The 25,979-nt window shown below is 43.6% G+C and overlaps 2 protein-coding genes across 6 annotated transcripts; both read left to right on the top strand.

Moving 5' to 3' along the window:
* The first annotated feature begins 15,638 nt into the window (after positions 1-15,638).
* On the top strand, positions 15,639-21,468 carry LOC126866418 (cAMP-dependent protein kinase catalytic subunit PRKX). Of its 4 annotated transcripts, none has more exons than XM_050619966.1 (6): positions 15,639-15,843; positions 15,952-16,853; positions 18,863-19,025; positions 19,369-19,632; positions 20,103-20,433; positions 20,790-21,468. In XM_050619966.1, the coding sequence occupies exons 2-6, from the start codon at positions 16,763-16,765 to the stop codon at positions 20,934-20,936; spliced, it is 996 nt and encodes a 331-aa protein (XP_050475923.1). In that variant the 5' UTR covers positions 15,639-15,843; positions 15,952-16,762; the 3' UTR covers positions 20,937-21,468. The 4 variants fall into 4 exon arrangements, with proteins under 4 accessions (XP_050475923.1, XP_050475924.1, XP_050475925.1 ...); XM_050619967.1 differs by having other exon boundaries at positions 15,639-15,848; XM_050619968.1 differs by lacking the exons at positions 15,639-15,843; positions 15,952-16,853 and adding an exon at positions 17,630-18,557.
* A 3-nt stretch (positions 21,469-21,471) lies between these two features.
* Positions 21,472-24,094, top strand: LOC126866403 (sodium channel protein Nach-like). 2 transcript variants are annotated; one of them, XM_050619937.1, is made up of 9 exons: positions 21,472-21,562; positions 21,683-22,358; positions 22,434-22,691; positions 22,805-22,949; positions 23,036-23,113; positions 23,174-23,401; positions 23,473-23,639; positions 23,723-23,823; positions 23,895-24,094. In XM_050619937.1, exons 2-9 carry the CDS (start codon positions 21,775-21,777, stop codon positions 24,068-24,070), a joined length of 1,737 nt encoding a protein of 578 aa, XP_050475894.1. In that variant the 5' UTR covers positions 21,472-21,562; positions 21,683-21,774; the 3' UTR covers positions 24,071-24,094. The 2 variants fall into 2 exon arrangements, with proteins under 2 accessions (XP_050475894.1, XP_050475895.1); XM_050619938.1 differs by lacking the exon at positions 21,472-21,562 and having other exon boundaries at positions 21,576-22,072; positions 22,142-22,358.
* Positions 24,095-25,979: the final 1,885 nt, after the last annotated feature.

The raw sequence follows: 25,979 nt of genomic DNA, 5'->3' as shown, positions 1-25,979 counted from the left end.
TTTTATTCGGAATCAATTTTTAAACGAAAGCAAATTGAAATAGCGAAGAAAGATATCTGCGTAACTGAAGGGTATATTTGTCCAGGGATTTCAGCAGTACGATCGTTGGGTCAGGGTCGAGAACCAGCACGATAGTCGACTTCCGTCAGCCCGTACAGTCGACAAAGAGGAATTTGTAATGCGGCGGAAATGTTATTCCCAGAGGGGTAAGCGCTGTAAACGTGGCCGTCACGTACGTGGCTGCTCACACAAAGTACAAAAAAATATTCTCTGAAAAGCATAATGTACCAGTGGATTTCGTTCGTTTCATTTCGTTTCGTTTCGTTTCGTTTCATTTCGTCCTGAACGGCACGCCAACGAAGGCATACGCATCGTTTAGCATTCAGAACGTATCGCTTTAAGGTCATAAAGAAATTACAGCGATCCAAGCTGCCCGCCACCGGCCACCGATTCAAGAATGAGGCGAACAGAAGGATTCACGGTGAGAACTGATATTATTTACAGATACGACAGGCAGAAACTCGTCGAGCCCTAAATTAAAACAACGAGAGACGCACTCGCCGTTGAGTCCTTTCCTACGTGCTACACTCAATCAGTGCAGAAGATGAGGATGGGTGTCAAGGATTCTTATCTTGACGCCCGTTAAAAGATGTACCAAAGAAGCGGTAGACAGCGTTCTCGTGGTTCCACACACAAGTTCTTTTGACCGTACCGGTACCAACGAAAACCGAGAGAATGCTCGGTCACTTTTCGGAGCCGCGGCCACGGACTATCTGATAAAAGATAGTCGTTAGATAAAGCGACCATCAGACTCTCTGGGAAACCAGTTTTTCGTACGTAACGATTATAGGCCGACGAATCAGATGACGTGAACTTGCGAAGATAACTCACGCTCGGTACCGTCGTTTCTCTTTCCACGGTTGCATTGTCTTGTGGAGCAGAAATCGGGGTTAAGCAAGAGGTAAAGGTTGATCTTTATGCATCGTTATAACAGATACTCGCAGATGATTCTCTGTAAAATTCTCCTAGAGATAGAGAAATCTTTTCTTTTCCTCTCTGATCGAATTCGTTTAAAGTCGGTGGGAAGGACGCGCGTCTCATGTTGCATCTTCGAGCATTAAAGCCGCATTACCCGACTCCCGTGAGTACAGCGACCAGGTCTCGAGAACACGGAGCTCTGTTCGGCCTCTGCGATACCGGGATCACCACGGTGGCGCGATGAAAACCAGTTTCTCGTGAAAAGCGACTACGGAGCAGTCTCTTCGTACAAGGAACGATGCTATGGAGACTATAGGCCACAAGGAGACTCGGCCAGACACGATATTGCGTCTCGAATTCCCCCAACTTTATATTTATAACATCAACTGCGACTCTTCTTCTTCGCAACTCGGCATATGGCCCGATCGATCGACGCGAACCAACAACAGCAAAGAAACTGCACGAGACGAAGCACCTGTCTGAAACCTACAATGAGGGTCAAGCCGCTTTTCCTTTGGCTGTACGACGCGGCTCCGCGAATTGGCGAGCCGCCAGTGTCGCCAGGCTTTCGACGCTTCTTCATAGGCTTGCATGGGATATCCCGCATGCCGTTTTGGTGCAGTTCCAAATTGTCACGGATTAATGTACTCTCGTTTCGGGAACGCAATATCGCTAGCAACTCGAGTTTCGAATTTCTCCAAAGACCAAACACGACAGATTCTTAATACAGGTTACGGTGCATTGTATACGAAGCGTTAATACACAGCGTTCGGCATGGAGTAATTCCAATTTGACCCATTTAATTGCCCGGGTTCCAGAGTAACGAGCGAATCAACTTGCCAAGTACGACAAAGATTCGCGTATTTATTTCAACTGGCATCTTCCACCCTTTAAATCGTCGCGTTAAAAGTTCCGTGTCTTCGTGTTACGAGTTATGTAAAGCAAGACGAATTACGTCTAAAGCATTAATTCATGAAGATAACGAGGGTCAGCTGCGCGATGAAGCGTAATACGCGAGATATCCAATGGTAACCGAAGTCGTAGACGGGTACGCGGCACCGTAGTCGAAAGCAGAGACATTCCAGCGCGAATAAGCTGCATCGTTTGCTGGTTCGGTCTCGACGTCGGAGGGCAGCTTTAAGGTTTAAGCCTTCGCGGTTTAGAACGGGGCGACCGAGGAATTCGAATCCCAGCCATCTGCTCTAGCAGCAAACTCTAGTACTTAGGTGCCCCTCTCCTTACTTTCTTATATACTTTCTTCGTCTCTCTCTCCGGCCTTACTCGCCCGTTTCTGTCTCTCCTTGTCCCTCGTTCCTCTGGTATCTTCCCGTCTCTAAGGCCAGCGTTACGGTGCTGAATGTCCGGTTAATGCACCTGCGTACTCCGTGGCTCGTGAGCGGAACACCATGAAGCGAGGAGGACAGAGAGATGGAACGAAGAATAGAACACGGAGGACAATCATGGCGCTACAAGTTGCTACCGATGACGATGACGAGAGGTGATACACGATGCCGATCCTTGAAAGATGCCAAACGAAGAAAAAGATAATGGAATCCAACACGTGAACCATGTGATCCTTCTTCTATCGTGAACCAAGGAGAGCGAAAAATGTACAAAACGACATGGCGATGAAGCGAGTACTGTATCTTCTTTATCGAAACTAGTAACAGTCTTTGCTATATTCGCTACCGAAAGAATATAGTTAACCAGAAAAACTTTGAGCAAGTATTGGGAAAGATAAAACCAACGAGCAAGTTCTTGTTGTTAAATGTTATCGACTCCTTCCATACGTATAACTTTCATAGTTTATGCTGGCCATCGTTTCCCTCGCGATTCTTTTTCGACGATTTCAGGCTGGCCGGTCTAAATACGATAGAACTCTTTCATTTCTAATTCTTGCGTCTTCTTCCTCGATGCTTCTTCCTCCTTCCACACTGCGATCTTCGCGCAGCGACCATGCACCAATTCATAAAATCCCTGGAGCGAGCCTAAGCGCTCCACTAACTCCGTCGACGAGTCGCTGACCTCGAGATTCAGCGGTGCGCATCAGCTGCATTTCTCCATGCGCATAGACCAGTTGCGCTGCGACGGTCATGGTAATCCTCCTTCGAAGGAACTAGAAACGGCGATGCCCAAACCACGCGAAACAAGGAAATAACCACCGAAAAACAACCTCCGGTGAAAAAATCACGAGCTGCAACGCGGTCCGTTCCATGCTATCTCGGTTTAGCCATCCATCGATGGGCAACTATGCGAGCGATAATTAAAAAAGAGTACCGTAACAGTCTGGTCGACTGTTCGTTCCGAACGGAATCTCTGCAAAGTGTCGTTGACCCACCTTCTAGCGATGATTTTGTTCCATATAGAATATATTGAATAAATTCAACTTGACCAAGATTGATCAAAGGACGAGTAATTAGCGAGAAGTATTTATCATTCCCCCGTTTGTACGCCGCGGAAGGATACAAGGAGAATAATCCCTATACACGTAGTGGTAATTACAAGGGGGTAATTACCGTGTTGGTAATTTGATAAAACGCGCGAATAGAATCGCACGGTGAGAATGGATCGGAACGGAGGATACTCGTTCTCGTATCTCTTTCGGGACATTTAATGGCAAGTCCTTTTAACGCTGAATAATAACATCGTGCACGAAAGGGAACAGTGATGCGAAGTCGCTAGTGTCCAGATAAATGAGCGAGGCGAACCGACCAAGTCCACAGAAGGACACGGGTTATGAGGGGGAAAAAAATGAAGGATTACCTGTCGCAATCCGTGTCCATCGCGGTCTTTGCATCGCAGAGGTTCTTGGCTCTGTTCGAAGCCACCGTGTAAATTCTATCAAAGTCTATCTTACTCTACGCCGGGCTACGATCATACCCCACTCCAGCACGACTACACGTGAAAAGTCACGCTCTGCTGGATTCAGGTATAGTTAGTCTCTAATATACTGGGTGACTGTTCGTCTACCATTTGCAATCGAATCGCGAGTAAAGCCGAACGTACGAACCGTTTCTCGATTTGTTTATTTATCGTGACGACAATTTCCCTCGATCGAGGATTTTGTCAATAACGTACAAAATATATGTATGTATAAACCTAATAGACGAAGATTGTCGGAGGTATTATACGGGTAATTTTAAAGTAGCTCGTACGATCGGTAAAACGTTTCATGGAGAACCGAACGGCTCCGGTTCAATCACGCGATCGACATTTTATTGAGAACATAAACGCGCGGAGCGGGCGTCGTTAAATAAACCGTGGAAACGCATTCCCACGAGGTACGGATGGAATCGTTGAAGCGGCAACGTATTATGGTTCGGTGCACGTGAAATCATCGGTACCACGTAAATCGTCCGCGTTATTAATACCGTGCTACTAATACGACACAAATCCCATTTCAATTTAAAAAATGATCGTTTCGTTTCCAATTTTTTGCTTCTCTTCTGAAGACGCCTGTATTCTGAACCGTGGAAAACCCTCGTGCAAAAATACAACGCTCTCGAAGTATCTCTAAAATAAACTTCTCCTCCCTGCCTAGTTTCGAGTATATAGAGATCTTTATGCGGTACATCCAATTTTTCTGGTCGACGAAACACGACATCGACGAAATATAAAAAAAAGAAGGATAAAAAGAGCAGAGAGAAGAACGATCTAGAGAACAGTTTGACAAAAATCCGGCGGGCCGGTGCCACGTGCCCGAAACATCGGCGCCATTCGATCATCCGCACCGCTTCACCGGAAGACCATACCCGGACCCTTATTTCTCGATCACTCTGTACGCGTATACGTGTGTATACCCCGTGCACACAGGCTACGGGACACAGCTTTTGCTATGCTGTTGGCCTATTCGTTCATTCCGAGCTGAGTCACACACAACACCACCACACCAAGTTTCTCTCCTTCGTTTCTCTCCCACCACCTTTTTCCTTCCCCTCCGTTCGTTCTGGCTGTACTTCCCCTCTTTCCCCTTCGACCCCTTCCCGACGAAATGTTAACCCTCTCCACCACGTCCCTCACCTGTGGCTCGTTCCTGCGGCCGCAGGGGCCGCAGGCTGACTCCCCAGGTCGACTGACTGAGCTGACTGTCTCTACGGCTGGCTGGCTCGGCGTAGCCACCCAGCCACTCGACCAGCGAGCCACCTTCCTTCTCTTGCGTGTGTATCGCAGGTCGGCTGGAGTTTACCTGGCGTTACCTGCCAGCCTGCAGCCTCAGTTCACTCACGTCACTTCGAGCAACCGGTTCGCGGAGTCCTCCCGGCTGCGCTCCTACGACTTTAAAAGCCTCCTCTCAAACCTGCCTCCTTTTTTCCTTTGTATACGCACGTAACCGCCGCTCTTCTTCTTCCTTGGCCAACCATCCACCGGGGCCCCTTTCTCTTCCCTTCGTTTGCTCCTTCTTCTTCTTCAACGTCTTGGTCTTAGTCTTCTTCTTCTTCATCATCTTCTTCTTCTTCTTCATCATCTTCTTCTTCTTCTTCTTCCTCTTCTTCTTCTTCTTATTCTTCTTCTTCTTCTGCTGCTGCTCTTACTGCTGCTTCTTCGCGTAATCGCGTGACGTTTTCATCGGAAACAAGAAATATACCGCCTCGTGGTGACTCGCTGGTTCGATCAACATGGAACATTAAAACTTGAGAAAGTCGTGTTCCGTATAGTCTCTGAGGTTTTGTATAGTTGTTCGGAATATATCGGGCAATGAAGACAGATAGGAGACTTGAATGTGGACGCTGAAACTGGACAACAGTGAAATGTTGATGGGAGAAGAAGGTATTACCACGGTCAGTGAGAGAAGGGGAGGTACCAGAGGAGAGGTTGTTACCAATGGCGATCGGTACCAAGCATCATCCTCGTTCGACGACACGGCTGAGGTATCGGAAATTATCTTTCCACAGGTATCGAATAGAAAATCAAGCGTTTATTTTTCTAACCACGCGACATCTGAGTTTGCTTACTGGTCTATCTCAAGGTATTCGGTTAGAAAATGTCACGTATGGTTTATGGTGTGGAAATATACTCGATGTCGATCGAAAACCTCTCAAAGGCCGACGTCATTGGGGATCGCGTACAAAGTGCATAATAAAGATTAGTTTTAAAAAATAATCGCGCGATATCGAATTAATCATCATCTCTTATCGCTTGGCATTTTTCCATCCAACTGTTATTACTCGGGAACGATCGGTTCTCGTTCCCGCGTCCAGCGACTTAAATGTCGCGAGCTTTTTATCGATAGGAACGATCACCGGTGAAATCCATTTCGTTCTAGTACGATCGATGGGGGCACGTTCTCAACGGTTTCTCTTTCTTATGTACCTAAGATTTTCATCGGGTCACTGTCCTCGCTACGGTCACCGTTATTCCTCGGCTCCGACCTCGCCACGAAAAACATCGTCGCGCTCAACGATTGCGCAATGAGAATCGAAACGATCATCCGGGAAATGAGCTTACCATTCGTACAATTTGTTCGCCTTCGCGACATCGTACCGACCAAGTTGTTCATAGATCGAGCTTTGAATACCATCGATCGCGTTGGTTATCATTCCTTGATTATCAATGGAGGATTGAGTAAGAATGAATGAGGCGTCGTTAATTACTACCTATCATCGCATGGTGTATCGTGACTAATAAAGAAATCGATAATATATAAAGCGATATTTGCATACCTTCTCGCGTTAACTTTCACGCGAAGCGTATCCCGGAATGCATAGAACGACGATCTATCGATTTATCACTTGGCAAGAATTCACCCACGTAATACGAACGAACGGGCACGTTTCTCGGGGAGCGAGAATCTATGTCATGATTTAATATGGTTTCGAAAGTCGCGAGCTACGAACGTTATCCAGCGCGGTTTCAGGCTTGTTTGGTATTTTATTGTTTTCAAGCTGCCGCTCTCTTTCATTATCCACCGTCTACGGTTCTTCCTTGATAATCATCCGTGCCCTTTCTTTTTCACTGTCTCATTTTCTCGTCCTAAATTATCGTTGCCATTACGGCGAAATCTTTTCGAATCTTTTTGTCGTGGCTTCCAAGCGCTCCTCTCCGGTCGCCCTTTTTTCTTTTTTTATCGACACCTTTCCTTCTTTCTTCCCGGTTCGTTTCTCTTCTCTTTTTCGTTCGCCGTAATATGATCGACGAAACTCGATAAGATAGGAAAAAAGATTTGAATTTTTCGTGTATCACGCTCAACGTCATTGACATTCCACTGACTACACTGGAGCCATACGAACCATCGTTGTTTTCGCGTTGGTCCACCGTATACAATCGCCGGCGTTTTGTAAGCGTTACGCAATAACCGACGGAAAATAACTACGAATAAGAAACGCAGCAGTTTGACGAAGGTCAGTAAAGAAACGCAACAGAAGTGTGCAATGCAATAAACAATACGCGTGATAGTCGGACAAGAAAATGCACGCTAACGCTTCGTCTGCATATTCTGTGCCATTATTATCGGCCACGATGCCGTGCTGTATAGTTTCCTCTCTTTATGTCTCCTTGCCTCTCTATCCAATCCATGGTATCACGTGCCGTCGATTCGATCCGAACGTCAATCGGAAAACGTGGAGGAACGTGCGGCAAATCGCGAGTCGTTCGTAAAGCGGCACGCCAAGACGCGCTCTGATCGCGACGAGAGAGGAATTCGCGATCGACGTTTGACCTATTTGAAGAGAACCGCAAGATTTAGACGCGAAAACGGCAGAATCACGTCTGGTTTGTTGTTTCTCATAGACGGGCCTGTTCCATTTGGAAAATTATTTGATCGAAACGTTGTCTGGTGGAGAGGTGGATTACAGAGAACGATCATTGTTGATCCAAATTGATTCGTTTATAGAATAGAAACGAGAATATCGGGTTAAGAGAGACTACGTGTTTGACGAGTAGCTAGAATCTCGCGAAAAATTCCTCCTCCTGGCAAAAAAACATCGGCGGAAAGCCAAGATATTCTCTTGGGAACGGGTTGAAAGATAGGGGTACCAAGTGAAACCGGCAGTTTTCTATACGACTCTACCGTATAACCAGTTTCGAACACGTATTTATTACAGCTTTTCCTTATTTGCTTTCAGTCACGGGAACCGATCTTCGTTATGAACGGCCTGACACATAAGAAACTTTAGTTTTGTCTCGGCGTACGATCGTGGACACCGCGATTGGAACATTCTGCACGTACCTTTGTTTCTCGGACTAATTAGGCGATCTTCCAGTATTGAAAAAGCTAAACCATATGCGAAGAAACGATTAAAAATTGACAAAATTAAAGATGAACGTTTAAAGGGCGGTACGAGAAGCTCAAAAATAATAGAGCTACTAGAGAAACTAATAGTAATCATCATGTGTCTGTTAAACGTTTCAACGAATGCGTCAAAGACTAGGAAGACCAAAGTTCTATGTTTAAAAGATACAAGAAGTATCGAAAATTGTAGAAGAACCGTAGAAACGTAGTAAATCATCGCGTATCTGCGAAACGTTTGAACGAACGCGTCATGGCCGAGAAAAACCGTAAAAAGTTGCTACATAGCTCGCTCGAAAATTATCGATAACGCGACGCAACGTGACACACTTGGTATTCCTCCTTGGTTTTGAGATAATAACGCGTCTCTTGCAGTCAATAAAAATTATCTCTCGCAGTTCCTAGTTTCCTATAGTTTCAGTATAGTACAGTAGCCAGACAGTAAGAAGTTTCCTCGAAATATGAACCCGTTCAATTGTAATTACCGTGTTTCACCTTTAGAGACTTTAGAGACGACGAATAGACGATACGAAGGCAGTTTAAAGATATTGTCGGGGAGAGACTATTATTTTCCATGGCATGTCCCGATGTTTCGAAGCCAGGCGTGAGAACCGGAATGATAGCATGACCGGAAGAGCGGCTTGAGAACTGAGGAGACGCGCAGATAGTCGTTGAAGAATCGCAGGTATATACGGCGCACTGAGAAGATTCGAATCGTGAGAACGAGACGGGAAAACACGGCCGCCGGGTTCCCTTGCATACCACACCACCGTTTCATCTTTATAATAAATCACTGGAAGCCGCTCTCTGATCGAATTAATGCTTGTAAATTAAGCCGCGGAACGATTCTACACGCGTTACGTTACCGAGAAGAAGAAGCAACTTGGAGAACTCGAAGGAAAGAAAAGGAAAAACGCAGAAAAAGGAAAGCGTCTGATCGGACGGAGACTCGTGTGCGTCTAGCAATTTAGTCCCGTAATAAGTTTCACAATGAACCTTCCTGGACCATTCATAATCGATCGTTCAACGCAGTGACAGTGCGTTATCCGCTATCGACCTCGATATGCTCTCGATTCGAGCTGCGTAACCGTGGGAAATCGTGACTCTTCGTGGAACGAAGCGGACACAAAAAAGGAGCAAAAAGATGGAAACGAATAAAGAGAAAGAGGTTAGAGGAAAAGACGAAGCTTGTCGAATTCGAGGAAGAACAATTGTTAAGGAGGAACGAAGGTGGTAAATCGAAAATCCGTAGGGGGGTAAAGCGGAGAAGAGAAACGGTGGGAAATCGGTGGAATCGAAGGACGAGAGCCGCGGTGAACGCTTGGCGAACAAATCGTGGCAAGCCACGGTAGATACGGCGGACACGGCTTCCGGGAAGGATCGTTGTTCCGTGACGGAAGAGGCAAGAAGAGAGAAAGAAACAACCGACAATGCCCCGGCCGTGAATTATCCGCGAAGAATTCGTTTCTTTCCCGTCGGTTCTTACGTTCATCGTTCGACGATTCACGAAACGTTCCTCATTTTTACAAGTTCGTTAATACGTATATACGCGATACGACACGGTTCGCGAATCGAACAATTAATAACGATACCTGTTCAATTACATAATGATACCGGTCATTGATCTTCACGGTGGATACCTCCTGTTTCTCGTCTTCGGCGAATATTATTATTTTATGTTATCAAGGAAGAGAAGCTTCACGGAGAATAAACCTCGTGCTTGGACTCTGTAAATGGCACTGGAAGAATTCACGGGGGATTTAAGAAACGGGCCCGTGGAGCTCCCGTGTCATACACAGCGTCCGGCTATGCAACGCGGTTTAAGCTCAAGGAAAATTATCTTTCACGACTTCAATCCACTCACTGCGAAACGTCGTCGGCGTTTTTTTTATCAATTTCTAAATATCGAGAACAATCGTGTTCGAGTCGAAGGCAATCGGTCACGATTCTCGCGAAACAACCGGAGAGTACCCGAGGAGAACCCGGAAATCGTCGACGCGCTTATGTAACCAATATCAACTTGGTAATGCGTCGAGAAATCAGGCTATGTTGAGAGATAAGAGATCGTTAATGCTTCGTAGGGAACGTGGTTCGCGTTCCTCGTAGGCAGTAAGAAGCTCTCGAGGCAAGTTGAAATCGTGAATCAGCAACGATAGGCGGCTCGTTCCGCCGCCGAACGTTTAATGGACGGGCAAAAACCGCGAAAAGGGACTATTTAGCGATAACGTTTTATGTTCATGCCTGATTTTCTCGGCTATGGTCGTCTACGTGCACGTGGTGCACGAAAGCTTCGCTGGTTCTCCTCGCCACGACTTGGCAACAAGCGGCGACCTTCTCCGATGAAAAGGCGACGCGATGGCGTATATAGAGGGACACGAGGCAGAGGCGCACATTTGTCGGGCGAGAAATGGCTGTCCACGTGGAAGAGGGGACCGGGGAACGCGTACCTAACCGGAAATACAGCTCGTACAGGCAAAAGAAGAAAGTGTCGGAGAAAAAGGATGCGGCCAGGGTCTCTGTGTGGATCGATTTGCGACGCGACTCGACGCGCAACACCTGTCACACGAGCCGACCAAGTAAGTGCATTCGCCCTTTTCATTGTGCGCAATGAAAAGCTGGGGAAACGTACGAAGAATATCGTTTGAATCCTGTTCTCGCGCGTCATCCTATTAGCGGCGACCGGCTAATAGCATGTAAGATGGGGTTTAGACGAGTTTCGAGCGACCGTACAACTCACTGCTTCGTACATTAGTTATACATTCCTCTGAAAGTTCAGGATCCAAGGGAAGTTTAATTGGTTATCCTGCAATTAAGGGTCAGACTTACCGCCTCTCCCCCAAGACAAGAATATTCGCCGTTCAGAAGCTACATTAATTAATTCCACAAATTGGAAAGTACAGAAAGGTGATGATATCACTGTTTCTTAATTCACCTTATGACCGTAAGTAATCTGTTTCTTGAGAATCGAGAAATTAAGAAATTAGTAATAAATGGAGTTGATCGGTTTGGCTTCTGAGAGGCTCGTCGTAAGACACTTAGATTATTGTAAAATAGGATTTTTCTTAACAATCAGCAATAGCACGGTTTCGTATGTTGCATGCCGAGTTGCACATTTCAAAAAATCTATCGCATAATTTTAAGCAGTATGGGCTCTCGAGTTTCTCCGAATTCCAACAAGTGGAGATCGTTTTATCGAAATTTTTGATACAAAGAAATTCTCAGCAAAAATTGGGATATAGAGTTTATCTGTACAATAACAAACGAATCATAATGACTGCATTTGATTACCTGTTGCATCACACCTGTTGCTATCCGTACACGAATCACGTGACGGCAGTGGCCGTGAAAAGATTTTCTCATTGTATTCCCGACTCTTATATCGATCGTGTGGACGAGCCCAGTCGGACCGCTGTCATCGTTACACACCGTCTGCTGAAAGCGACCGAGCAATATATCACAATTATACGCATTATCTCCTGTGCATACACGCATGAGATCATAGGGGTGACATACGAAACGATACTCGTAATGCAAATTGTTTCCGTGCGGTTGATCAAAAATTCCAAACCGAGAAGCGGGTGGATAAGCGAGTAACACCATCGATTCTAGTCCATTTTCTAAGCTAAAGTTAGGGTAAGCTAAACTTATCGCCATGCAGGTGATACCATTATCTTTCTTACGAAATTACACGCGTTCACATTGTACGATATCTTCCTCGTGAATCATGGATACTCTTTTTTTCTATTTATACGCCATTACACATGCTGGTAAGCTGACTCAACAGTTACACATTTTTCCAGATACGAATATTTTATATGGGGACATCCAGGCACCTAGCAGTCTTGTTAAACAGATTCACGACTTCACCATGGTGGATCTTCAACCCTTTCTTCGAAGGGAATATTCTTGATGCCCGGTGTCGATAAAACACCACAGCGTTTGATCGTGCTCGCGTCCTCGTTGGAATCTCCCGATCTCATTGTTCGTGGGCAGCAGGGCAGAAAGCGACGCTTCCGGTTTCAAGTTGACTCGAAGCACGACGGACGGGTACAGGGCCTGGTTGCATCCTGATCGTCCAGCTAAACACCTGCACCACATTTCACGGGTAAAAGGATCAAGGTCAAAAAGAAACACTCTCCCAGGTTATCAGTTACATCCTCCTTTCCAAGACACAATTCGTCGTAACGTTAAGATCGCGTGTTTTACAGATCTCCAGGTACATATATGTCGTTATACAACACTGGGACAAACCCGAGTAATTGGATGGATATGATTCTACAATAAATCAAGGTAGAAATCAAGGCGAGGAACGATTGCACCGGCGAACCGTTTGTCGCCGCTCGGACGTGAGTATAAGAGAATGAGTAACTGTTTCTACCATCTCTTTTTTTCTCTCCCTAAACCGCAGATAATAACGAAAGAAAATCGTAACAGATGATAATGTGATGATAATGGGGAATAATTACTTTTACAGGCACACTCGACCACGCTGCCATTACCCACATGCTTCGGAGAAAAATGTCGTCGTACCGGAAACCAGCGAACGCACCGCAGTACCGGAAGTCGCCGTGGGACCGCACGGATGCTTGAAAATATCGCGTACCACCTTCGTGTTCCATGGGAACCGCTAACTTGACACGCACATATAAATGCCTATGTACATACACTCCGTATATCGCGTGTGATACTTGTTAGAGTTAGATGATATAGGTATCGTGGAGGATGTTGGTAACTCGCTCGTGATGTCACCACAAACGACTTCTTTTTAGGCACCGCAGATACGTGGTTACCTGTACATACCTACCGCGTTACGCTATGTTATTAGTATTAGATAAAATAGGGTATTGGACATTGATAATTCGAATTAGCTATTCACGAACGTACCCATCCGCTTCCGAGTACGTGTGCAACCCACACACGCCTGTACGCCCATGCTACACCATCGGAGGATGGTTAACTTTATGATTCATGAAACTTATCTTTATGGTCAGGTGAGTAACACCGTCGGTCCCATAACAATGGGGAAAGGTGGACGACAGATGAGTCCCTCTTTTGTCCGAGCAACATTAACGCGTAAGATCCGTGCTCGGTACTAGCAACATTTTATCACGTACGAGGTTAACGTGTCATTTACTTCGTGGCCTTTCACCATGATCGTTTCGATGTATCGTAGCATCGTAAAACATCTATAAAGTAAGAGGAATAAGATACTCGTTCTTCGAATAGGAAATATCGTTTGTCCAGTCGATGTTCCCAATCGAGCACGTGTCACCTCGTTCTCTAAACGAAGAAATACTGGCATTGATTCGGATCCAGAAGTCGTGGGCGAGCACGAACGTCATTTGGATTTGCAACTTCCTCGTCCTTGAGAAGCAAGCGATATTTCTGCGGTCCGAAGAAACGAATTGTCCGCGCTTCCGTGTCAGTGTCGATGCTTGGACGGTAGGAAATTACTCGTGGAAAAGGCGCGCTGCCGTCGTTGATCCAGATGCTCCGTTAACGCTTCAAATATAAAAATAATCGAAAGAATCATATCGCCGTCTCGCCAACGCGTCTCGTCTTTCCAACCGAAAAATACTTGAATAATTTTGATTTTATTTATCTCCGAGCTCGAACGATATGTATTATTTCCGAATCCTCTCAAAAGCCAACATTCGCTTTTTAACTATCAGCAATAAAGAAGATAAATATTGACGCGCGGCCGAGATCAGACGCGCGTTGGAAATACATCATCGACTTTATTGCCGATTCTCTGCTATGTGCCGGGAATTACAGTAGGAAAAACGTTCTATTATCGTGTCTGAATAAAACACAGTAGTCGTTTGCCTGCAAAAAGAGAAAGAAAGCGCGAGGTCTTGTAAGGAACGACGCGTGATTATATAACTCATGCTCTAATCGCGTTTCTTCAGGGATCGTTTAATTGAATCTGAATTGCGTCGATGGTTTTTAAGGCAAACGACAGGCCGAATGTTTGAAGTTCTTATAAAGAAAACAACGATACTAACGGAAACATAGAGAAGAATCTAATTGGAGTTCGTTGGCAACGAATGAGTCTGTAATATAAGATTCCCGGAAACCATTATTTTCATTTTAGTTATTAGTGACAGTCAGCACAACAGTAAAAACAACAGTAACATGTCATCCTATGGATACGACAATAAGTTTAGTGAATAATTACGACCATTAATATAAATGTGACGGGTTTTGATCGAACGGTCAGACAAATTGATCGTCATGACACGGTCAAGAATTATTACATAATCGATCGTACTTTTGCGTTTCATGATATCTACTGTAAATCGTACTGGTTTGCCGATAACGCGTCGCCGTGTTATTATTAGAAACGTAAATATTAAAGTACCAGCATCATCTTTATTTATAGGATATTGCACGTTATTCGTAACAAGAACTACAAATTCGTATCGTATCCGTGGGATTATACTCGTCCTCCGTCAAGGCTAACGCGAATCGCTCCAATTTCGAGGCCCGCCTACCGAAAGAAACGCGGGTCTTCAGCAAAGTCGCGACTCGAATCGATGATCAGTTTCAAAGATGTAACGCGACTAATGTGCAAAGATTTACTGAAATCGGTGACGAATCGCGACAGCTGATAGAGAGGTCTTTCATCGTCAGGCCGTTCAACATTCACAGGCGAAATGTGTCTGGACGATGGCCAGATTCAAAAATAAGCCGAATTTCGTCGGATTTGTGATCGTCCGCGACCACTTGGCGTCTCCTCGCAACACGAAGCCATCAGGCGTTTACAACCCGTTCCTCTGTATCGTTTTCGATCGTTCGATCGCAATACACTCGCCTCGAAGAACGCTTCTCAATATCCGCGATCATTCCGAGAATCATCACTATTTCCGTAATGTCCGCTTGGCAAGAAACGATCGTATGTCCTACGCTCTGCCTCATCCCCCTTGAAATAAAGATATATTTCTCGCAAGAAAAATGACAGGGTTCCTATATAAAAATTCTGAGACAACTCTCTCGTCCTACTCTCATCGGATGATTCACAAGGTCCATTTAAGAAAATCCATGAACTCGTTTGTCTATTACTCTCGTCGGAAATCTCGTTTTCAACAAATCTACCGAGCTCTCGGAGAAAGAGGAGACTGGTTTCGAGTCTCTTTTATAATCCGCAGCGCGTTGACGCAACCGCGTAACGGGTCCACGATGACGATTTCGTTCCGCGGCTACAACCCGTATTTTTAAATGCCGCCTTTTATCTTCGCGGCCGGCCGCGAATCTTCCGCGATCGCTGCCTATAAATCACTCTGCTCTCTCGTTACTACAGAAAAAGAAGAAAAATAAAGGAGAAAGACCTGGGGCCACGAGAGATGTGCTCTCAGTGAGAGTTCTCCCGGTGGCGGCACGAGAGGTGGGAGAGAAACGCGATGAAAAGGGATGGAGGGGTGAAGGGGCAGGAGGGAGGGGGCAAGAGAAGGATAGACAGCCTTTTGAGACCCCTCGGTGACCAGTTTAGTTCTGCTTGGCATTCGAACCGCACCAGAGATCATGTGACAGAAGACAAGCTAGGATCCTCGCGCACACTTCGATACAGGATCTGTTTGGAGCAAGTTAGATCGTTACGAGATACAGTGGCTTGCCGATCGATCGCGATCCACAGTTTACGAGTAAGGTGCCTGAGAATCTGTTACTGTGAATCTATGCGCGTTTTTTCGCGCACGTGTTAGCCGAGCGTTAATTGTTTATTTTCTCTTTCCTTTCTTCTTTCGAAAAAGGTATAGTACGTTATCGAATGTCACCTGTTATGATTGAATCGGAGAGGAAGACAGTGTGCAAAAACGGTCGATAATACACGTACAAGGACGTCGCTGAATAGATATCGCATTTCCCTTCCGTGTTTCAACAGAGTATCAAGGATGACCGCTTCTAAAGCGGCAGAGCTGCGATCGTGACGGCACACGCAACACGTGCACTCTGTTTAAATCAACAAACGTCAAGCGGCCACGTAAAAACGGGCAGCATACATTAACGAAGAGGAAACCAGGAAAGTGCAGGACCACTGTTCTCTTTTTCCCTCTCTTTCTTTCTATCAACACGGCTCGCGGTACATGCTCGCCATAAATGACACTTGTGAAATCAACGCACACATTTTCACCGCTCCGAGCGAGGAACTGTAGAAAAGAGGGTCGTTGACAGCCAGCACGCGTGACAAATATACCAGTGCATCCTTTAGTGTTTCCTTTCCCTGTGAAATTAAAAAGAAAACGTTCCATTTTTTCGCGTTTGTCCCGGCTCGTGATCCGATTTACACACCTGTCACGCGTGAAAATTAAATTCTCGCTTCCTCGGCTTTGTGTGTCATCTGTGTTCGGACTTCGTGCTCGTTAATTTGGCGAAGAACACTGGAAGCCGTCACAAAGAATTGCGAAAAGCAGATATGAGGTCGACCGGTCGCCACGCGATCTAATAATATCGCGAGTGGATCGTTGAACCTCGCTTCCTTTCTTTCCACGTGTCCATCGGGCGCAGAGGGAAATAAATCAGCAACTTTCACCGAACACCGTCGACAACAGTAGCTCATAAAGCATGTCGGGGGACACGACGTCCGACGAAGAGGGATCGCAGGAGGATTCGCCGCGATACGACATCGACGATCTGGAAATCATCAAAACCATAGGTGAGCGCGACGCTATTCATCCTGACGCCTTTCACTGGCAACTCCTACTGTTCATTGCAAAACTTTCTATTCGTCTCTATATCGATACTCGAATAGAATACCGTTCAACCACTTATATAGAGATTCGTTGAACTCGTAACTTTATCTCTATACGACTAGCAGATCGAATTAATACTATGTACTATCGGATTAATTGATAATTGCTTAAGAATCCTTTAAACGAGATACAGATTTGTTAAGATCAATTGAAAACGCAAATGTTACTCGTTACGTGCTGTTGATTCTCCGCGAGAAAACATCAGAGACGAGGCGAACTACCCTCGAAGCAAGGAAGTGGGCCACTGGAGAGTGAGAGGCTACCGAGTGTATATTTAACTGCTCGTTAAGTTCGAGTTACACGGCAAGGTGCAGGTGTTTCGTAGCTGATTTTTCACTCTTTCGTCTCTTGTGTAACCATTCTTCGAATGACCGACGTTGGCTAATAGAAACGAGAACTGGAGACATTACGTTGCATGATGAAACAGCATGAAGCATCCGTAGACCAGTTTCTTTTGAACGTATTTTCAGGGTGTTCCAATTTACGTGTGAAATATAATAGCAAACAGGACGTCCGGGTTCTAATCAGCGAACCATCGGATCTGGATAACCAGGATAGTAGAATATTACATGATCGGGCACGTAGAAGAACGATAAGCGATCGATCCCATATCGTCCCATTTACTTCGGTCATTGTTGAATTATACAGGTAAAGCAATGGCTACACGCTTGTAAGCGGTGATCGATCACGACAGATGTGCAGGCTGCTGCTTTCGAGACGTAGAACAAGTTTTGGACGCACACCAAAATCCTCTCTCGAGTGTCCATACGGGAAAAAAACGACGTGTCGAGGGGAAGCGTCTGGCGCGCGTAATTCGAGCGATGTAGCCACAGCCAGCGTGATGAATGAACGATATTACCTAAAACATTAACCTTCTCCGATCGAATCTATTCTCGCTCGAAGACTTCCTCTTTATTCGCACGGGATCGATGTATCTGTCGTATATACTTTCGACGCGTCAGAATCAACAAAGTAATTTGAAAATCATATCGGATCGAAAGTGGACGATTAAGTCGTAGCAGAATCTTGGGCCAAGTCGATAAAACAAGCTATTTTTCCTCGTTTATTTTTTATGTCACGAGAAAAGATTCAGAGACGATCGATTACGCAAATTTCACGATATTTAAAGCGTCGTTTCGCTGGAAACTGTTCGTCTTTCTATCATTGACACTTGTTTTCAGCTGTCACTGGCAGTCACCGCGATCGTTTCACAGTGTATACAACACGGTTTCGCCCCTTATTCGCGCCGTCTGCCAATTTTACCGCATTTATAATAATGCCACTCTAAAATACGCAAAACGCCCGTCCGTGATGAGAACACCTCGTGCAAATGCAATTTACCGGTTAATTTCGGCCCGGCAGCCATCGCTGTTCTGTTAATTGGTCGCGGTACGTTGAGCAGACCAACTTTAGTCACCAGCATTCGTGGGAAAGTGCATTAAACAGACCGCGGACGACGGATTATGCGACTAGAGAGAGCGTTGATAATTGCCCATTGCCTCGAATGATCGATAACACGAATGATACCTTCTTTTTATTTGCGCCATTACCTTGAACAAGGAACGTTTGAATAATTGACACATACTGCCAGATGCACATTTCTGAACGTAAGCGATCGATAATCTCGATCATTAAAGAGCAATTGATTTGTTATGCGCAAAAGGTGTAACAGAATTCAACGAAGATCATTTATTATAAATTACAATAGGATAGATCGTGACAGGTTATTGATTACAATAAGACAGGAGTTTCTGATGAATGTTTATCTTCAGGCACACCCTTAGCCTTGAAAATCATATGCAATCTTGATCATTAACAAATAATTGATTTGTTACAGGTAGGAGGTGTAACAAAATGTAATGCGAAACATTGATTGACGAATTAAATGATTCTAATGAGTCTTTATTCTTAGGTACAGGCACTTTTGGCAGAGTGGTGCTATGCAGGCACCAAGGAACTCCCTTAGCGTTGAAAATCCTCTCAATGGTAGACGTGATCAGATTGAAACAAGTGGAACACGTACGAAACGAAATCACCGTATTGAAAGAGGTCAAGCATCCCTTTATCGTGAACATGTAAGTCGGATTTGCTTTCTCCTTTCTCTCGTTCGATCGCTGACAAGCTGTAACATTGTTCCGTTGGTTACGATCGAAAACTGTCGCTTCCAACGCGAGGAAGTGCCTTCGTACGATCAAGAAAGTCGAACGAAGGAGTTTCTGAAAAAGAAAGCGTAATTAAGAACGACGAGAGTGATACTTAAATATTAATCTTTCGTGAACGATTGTACATGTATTGTAAAAGATACAGAGAAAATAGCTCGTTCTCTTGTATTAGATTCGAAATTACATTTTTCTGCTTCTCTACTATGGAAATTTCTACTCTTGTACCATTACCGCTTTAACATCAGCATGGTTTCAGGCTCTGGAGCGGAAGGGACGAGGCGAGAGTATACATGCTGTTAGAATTCGTAGCCGGTGGCGAGCTTTTCTCTTATTTGAGAGCAGCTGGCCGATTTTCCGGACCCACCAGCTGCTTCTATGCAGCAGAAATCGTCTGTGCCTTGGAATACTTGCACACCAAACACATCGTTTACAGGGACCTAAAGCCTGAGAACCTTCTCTTGGACAGCCAGGGCCACCTGAAAATTACAGACTTCGGTTTCTCCAAGAAACTCACGGATAGGTAAGAGGATATTATTTCTAATATATTAGTGGTCGTAATAATGATTAATACAATAATAAACGATCGTAATATAACGATCGTCTATTTATTTTTTTTTTACCCGATTAATAATAATTACATTACAGATGTTTTTGCAAATTCAGATGGAATCTAAGTGGAAAGTTATTAATTATTCTTAGTTACTATGTGCCGTCTGTACACAAACATTTGTTTAATAATAATATGTGCAGCTGTCTTGTTCAAGCTAGAATCGTTCATGTAGGAATGTATGGATTTCATACGTATTTAACTATTAAATTACAAGTTTTTAAATCGTATCTTTGCTCCGGGAGGTCTTTTTTATTCTTATCTACACATTAGCAATTTCAACGTTGCTACATGTAATCATACGGCAAATTTATCGATAATTGCTCGCGATAGGACAACGTTTCGTATCTCGAAGAACAATTATTTTAAATTATCGGTTGTAGGACGTGGACTTTGTGCGGCACTCCCGAGTATTTGGCGCCGGAAATAATTCAGAGCAAAGGACACAATAAAGCTGTAGACTGGTGGGCCCTCGGTGTTCTCATCTACGAAATGTTAGCGGGCTTTCCGCCATTTTTCGATGACAATCCCTTTGGCATCTATGAGAAGATATTAAGTGGAAGAATAGAATGGCCAAAACATATGGATCCAATCGCCAAGGATCTCATCAAGAAGCTTCTGATCGCAGATCGAACGAAGAGACTAGGGAACATGAGACAGGGGGCTGATGACGTGAAGAGGCATCGCTGGTTTAAATTAGTCGAATGGCCATTGGTAATTAATTAATGAATTTCACAAGTAAATCGATAGTGTCAATGTGAAATTATTTCTTTTTTTTTCATTAGGGTAAGAATAGTTTTTTAAATAGTATTAGTTTCTTACTGAAGTATGAATAATTTTCTCAGTAATATTAATTTTTGTATTAAAGCAAGAATAGTTTACTAAATAATACTAGCTTCTAGTACTAATAAATAATACTAATGTAAGAATCGTTCTCTGAATAATGTTAGTTTTCCATTAAAGTAGAGAAATATTTTTTTCCAAATGATCTTAGTTTTCTAAACGATATTACTTTCTCTATCAAAGTAAGATTTTACAGATTTTATATTACACTTTTTTTGTATAAATAGGTGCCGCAGAGAGCCCTGACACCACCAATAAGACCACGAGTAAAAGCGCCAGGTGACCCAAGCTGTTTCGACGATTATCCTGAAACCGATTGGCGTTCCCAGCCTCCCTTGCCACCGGAACAACTGGCTCTGTTTCAAGATTTCTAAAAGAAACGTCATGGACAATCGTTCGAACATTCGAACCATGCCAGGCATTCATTGACGCAAATTCATTCGAAGAGCTTCCATGTCGTGATTAGGATCGTCGAGTTAACAGCATTGTGATGTGTATAAAGTTTCTCTTACGTTCAAGCGTAAGGGAGTATCTTTTTATTTTGTACATATAGCAGCCCTCTTTTGTATTATTTGGTTGTGCACCTCGTTTATTTATTCGTACTCGCTGCGTAGGCTAGGCATTTTTCTTCGTTGTTTTACGTTGTAAATAAAAAAAAAAAAGGAATGGAAAGAGAAGAACGATGTAACACGAAGGAGAAACTGTAATCTCAAATCAATTTTCATCTCATGAAGTGAAATTGCTTGAGAATATATGTTCCTTCTCACACAAAGAAGTGATAAAAAGTGATGACAGAAATGGTCATAATTTTGTAAGTTGTTATATGTAAAGTATTGTAACGATGTATCGTGCGGTTGTACGCTACACATCGGAAGAGAATTAAATCATGAATTTTTTAAATTTCAACTGGTTATTCCTGAAGATAATAGGTATCGCTATTCGAACCTTGAACAGAGTACAAATTCGATATTTCAGTGTGTCATTAATCGCGATAAGATCGGTAAGCATCCACACCATACATGTTCTATTAAATTTTCAAATAGTTAGTGAATAATTTACATGAACACCAGACACGCGATCCTGTTGTGCTATGATAAAACGCATTATTCTGCATTTCAAGAATCAGTATCGCTTCGTGAACGTTACTAAAGCAACAATCAACTAGGAACATACTCAGAAAGCTTGTTAAACCGTAAAAATACCACGATAACCATGTCGAAAATATTCAACAACCAAAATCAGAACTTCTTATATCTCGATACGAAGCATAATGACACGATTCTAAGACAATCAATTGCTAAAATTAACGTGAACGTCAAATCAGATCTCACGAAGGATGTAACCGAATCAACGAAGAAAGAGGAAAAAAATCCAACACCACGAGAAGTTTTAACAGATTATCTGGAGAGCACTTCTGTACATGGTTTGCAATATTTCGGTAAAACGAATATAGAAGTCGGAGTTCTTGGGAAGATCCTGTGGGCCTTTACCATATTAACTTGTTTCGTCTGTACTTGTCATTCCTTCGAGGTACATCATCTAAAAAGGTACACGCGACTAAACGCGCGTCTCGTTTCAGGTTTGAGCTTGATGTTAATGCAATTTTTGCGTCGTTACAACGAGAATCCGACCAACACGTACATACAAACCTTCGATGCCCCGATATTCCGCGCGCCATTTCCTGCTGTAACCATTTGTCCATCTATACCAATTCCTCTGAAGAAACGCCTGGCCATTTTGGAGAACTCCATCTTACCCGAGAACGTGAGCAGAGAACTCGCGTTAGAGATGTTGAAGTGCGTATATATATCAAGTAAAATTATCAAGAAACATCAAGAAATATAGATGAAATAATTTCAAATTGAATACAGCTACGGACATCTTATAACTCATCCGTACATGAATAAAGAGTTTAAACAAATGGACAAATTAAAAGAATTTTTGGATGCCAATAAGTGGAGCGTGGCGAGATTCGTGAAAACTCTAATCAATTGCGAGGACATGTTCGAATCGTGTTGGTGGAGTACGGAACGCATAGATTGCACTAAATCCATTAAACATTCGTATAGTTCTTACGGACTATGTTGCTCCTTTAACTATCTTCTTGAGAATTACGTAGGATCCCAGAAGCAAGTATCTCGATAATATCCTAGAAATCCGAGAAATTATATTATTATAACTAGAATGATTTCTTTCGTTTAATTAATGTAACCAAGATCATTTCCTTCTGGATAATATAAAGGGGACAACCAAAACCGAAGCCTTTGAGTTCCGCTGATTTTGGACTATGGAGCGGCTTAAAGCTCGTGTTCAATAAAGAAATGTTCATGATCACCCAAGACGACATGCGTAGTTCCACGAGAGTCGTGAATAGTAATGGCATGGTGGTACGGAAAAACGACTTCGCGGAACGATCGATTAAGTCGAATTTCAAAAAATATTAATTTACTCACGCCCCTTTTTTTCTTACCAGGTATTGATACATCACAGAATGGATTATCCTGGTCTTAATACTAATATGTACACCTTGCAAGTGAACCATGAGTTGGAGGTAATTTATTCGATATAAAACAGGTAGAGATTACTAGAATGCATTATCGTTGAATTGCAGATCGCCATAAAACCGGAACTCATTCAAAAGCCAGCAGGACTTCAACATCGTAATAAAGAGAAACAGTTAGTCCCCGTATGCATAGCGGAGGATCAGAACACTTTGGAATATTTTTCTGTTTATCGCTACTCGAATTGTTACGCAAATTGTAGAGTCAAGGCCATGATACAGCTATGCGGATGCTTACCATTCATCTACGACAACATAGCTGAGTCCTACAACATCTCAGTAAACACATTCTGTTATCGTAAAAAGATATTTAACGCGAACATCAAAATTACAATTCGATCGATTTTTAGCGTTGCGAGATAGAACATTTGCCTTGCATCCAGAGGAATACGAAATTGATAGGTATCGTGAAGGACATACAGAACGAGAATTTCACCTGCTCTTGTAGAACACCGTGCGAGAACATGAACTACGATAATTCCCCTAATTTGATATCTCTGACGAAAGCCAGCTTGCCGTGAGTTAAATTCGCATTTATTGATTTATTCTCTAAATTTTTATTTAGACATTTCTTTTTATTTCGAGCACATTTACTTTCAGGAATACGACGGACAAAGGTACTGCGATCAAAGTTTACATGTATTCGCAAACTTTCCAGATGCTGCTAACTCTATCAGCCGCCGACGAAACTTATCTCTTAGGTACCGAGCTTAAACATTCTTGTCATTTCGTCATTAAGATAAGTTTCTTTAAAAGCTATTTTACGTTTCAGCATCAGTCGGTGGAATCTTTAGCTTGTTCCTTGGATGCAGCTTCCTCAGCGTCATGGAGATAGTTTACTTCGTTTACCTATATTGTCGCGCAATCTTTGCGCATAAGAGGCACGAGGTTCAAACAGACCACACAACCAACGAGATCTTTGTAAACGGTCGCCGACGTGTTTATTAAATTTCAATAAATTCCTCGAACAGATCTAGCAACGTTCTCTCTCCCTGTGAGAATACTTTTGTATCGAAACTGTGGATTTTTCCGATACCGCAAGCTAATAATTTGTCCGAACGATTCGTTACGTGGATTCCACACGCGGTTTATTGTGTAACTCAGGCCAGCACACGTAGTCAGCGAGAATCTGGAGCAATTAGATCTATTTCGAGCGATTACTGGAACGCCAACGGAGGCAACGTTTACCACCCATCGACCAGTAAAAATATTTGCCACGCCGTGTTTTCGCTTTGATGTTCTATCCTCGTGGTTATGTCACTTGGTCGGACAGACCTTTAATCAACAGACCCAAGAACTACGAATTCCTGGATTACGTGCGAGGATGGTTAATTGCTGTCTCGGTGCAGCCTACTTGTCTCGATCCGTGTCGAAACCGGAAGTCACGCTTCCCCCGTTGCCTGCCAGCGTAATTAATTCTCGTCATGGCCGTGTAATACGATAGGAACGTTTTGAAAGCGATCTAGAACGGCCGTGGAAAGTTCTGTAAAATTATGCGACGAGAGATAGGAAAATGTACGTTTATTCGATGGCGGAGGAACAGGAAAGGCGGAGGATAATGTTTCTCGCTGTGATACATTGAAGGAAGGGAAGGCGATTAACATTCCTTAAGGGTATTCTATTTATAAGTAAAAATATTCGAGACACTCGAAATCGACGGCAGAATCGGTAACACGATCCACGACAAATAGCAGCGAATAAGTTGCGCAATAACCGTGGAAATTCGGTCAGTATCGCGTGGACGTGTTCATATCGTGGAAATATTCAGGATAGGTGAGGTGTGTTCATATCGTCTATTTTCGGAAGTGCTATCGAAAATACCGATTTAGTTTTCTGTACATTGGACGTGTTACCACCGTCGTGTAGCGACGAAAAGAGCTGGAACCATCGGTTGCTATTTTCGACTTAACACCCACGTATTTCTTAACCATCGTACGTATACCCCGAGATGTTTTCTATCTACGCGCGAGCACTCGATATTTTTTCCTCGATTTTTCAGCCGAGTATTTCTTCCCCCTTTATTTGGTTTCCAACATTTACACACAGAGTTTGGCTCGCCATCGGGCGAACGCGTTTCCACGTGTGTAACCAGCCCCGATAGTCGTCCCTGTGCGGTACAATTTTTCAAATTTACGAGAGAAACATATACGGGTCCCTTTGATCATCGTACTAGTACAGTCACGCCCCTGTTTCTGACGAAACCACCTTAAATTTGGCTATTCCTTTTATTAGAAATAGAACTATCTCTTTGACGTCCAATTATCGTGTCCGTGAAATACATAAAATCGTAGGGAAAAAGGGTAGACGAACATGAAACTCATAGAGAACGTTGAAAGAGCTTAAGTGGATTACGCTTGTCTCCTTCATTTTGAAACAGGTATCGTCGCAAATGCGACGCGGAGAGGGAGCAGTCGTTAATTGGATGAAGGAAAAACTGGTATCTGGCATATCCTGAGTAATCGTAGATCTATCAAGGATATCTGGTTATCGACGAACGTGTGTGGTACTCTTCGTGCTTCTTACTTCACTCCTAAAATCAACAAAAATAAAAATGATAATATACAACACTTTACTATGAAGCAAAGATTTTGTTGTAAAGTAACAGAGTGCACCATTGTTGCGGAGACTTCAATGATCACTACAATAGGAAGCAGACGTTACGTAGCAATTGTCTACAAGGGATAATCGCAAGCGAACTTACCATGGCGAGGAATGTATTCTAGAGTTAAAACAATCCCGAGTACAACAACCAGAGGCAAATCAGCAAGAGGATCAATATAAAGTACGTGGTTAAGATGTTTTTCGTTTCGTGGGCTGCCTGTGGCATTTTTCGGCATTCACAGAGGATGATTCACGA

The sequence above is a fragment of the Bombus huntii genome, chromosome 6 (genome assembly GCF_024542735.1).
Source record: "Bombus huntii isolate Logan2020A chromosome 6, iyBomHunt1.1, whole genome shotgun sequence".
In the NCBI taxonomy this organism is placed as follows: Eukaryota; Metazoa; Arthropoda; class Insecta; order Hymenoptera; family Apidae; genus Bombus; species Bombus huntii.
The sequence above is the reverse complement of the archived record's forward strand: the minus strand, read 5'-3'. Positions and strand labels throughout refer to the sequence as shown.

Excerpts from the sequence above, each read along its gene's own strand:
- LOC126866403 (XM_050619937.1), top strand. The coding sequence starts at position 21,775 with ATGTCGAAAATATTCAACAACCAAAATCAGAACTTCTTATATCTCGAT. Across the intron at positions 22,692-22,804 it reads AATTACGTAGGATCCCAGAA|GGGACAACCAAAACCGAAGC; the intron begins GCAAGTATCTCG and ends GATAATATAAAG. Across the intron at positions 23,824-23,894 it reads CGACGAAACTTATCTCTTAG|CATCAGTCGGTGGAATCTTT; the intron begins GTACCGAGCTTA and ends TTTACGTTTCAG.
- LOC126866418 (XM_050619966.1), top strand. The coding sequence starts at position 16,763 with ATGTCGGGGGACACGACGTCCGACGAAGAGGGATCGCAGGAGGATTCG. Across the intron at positions 19,633-20,102 it reads TCCAAGAAACTCACGGATAG|GACGTGGACTTTGTGCGGCA; the intron begins GTAAGAGGATAT and ends TATCGGTTGTAG. Across the intron at positions 20,434-20,789 it reads AATTAGTCGAATGGCCATTG|GTGCCGCAGAGAGCCCTGAC; the intron begins GTAATTAATTAA and ends TTGTATAAATAG.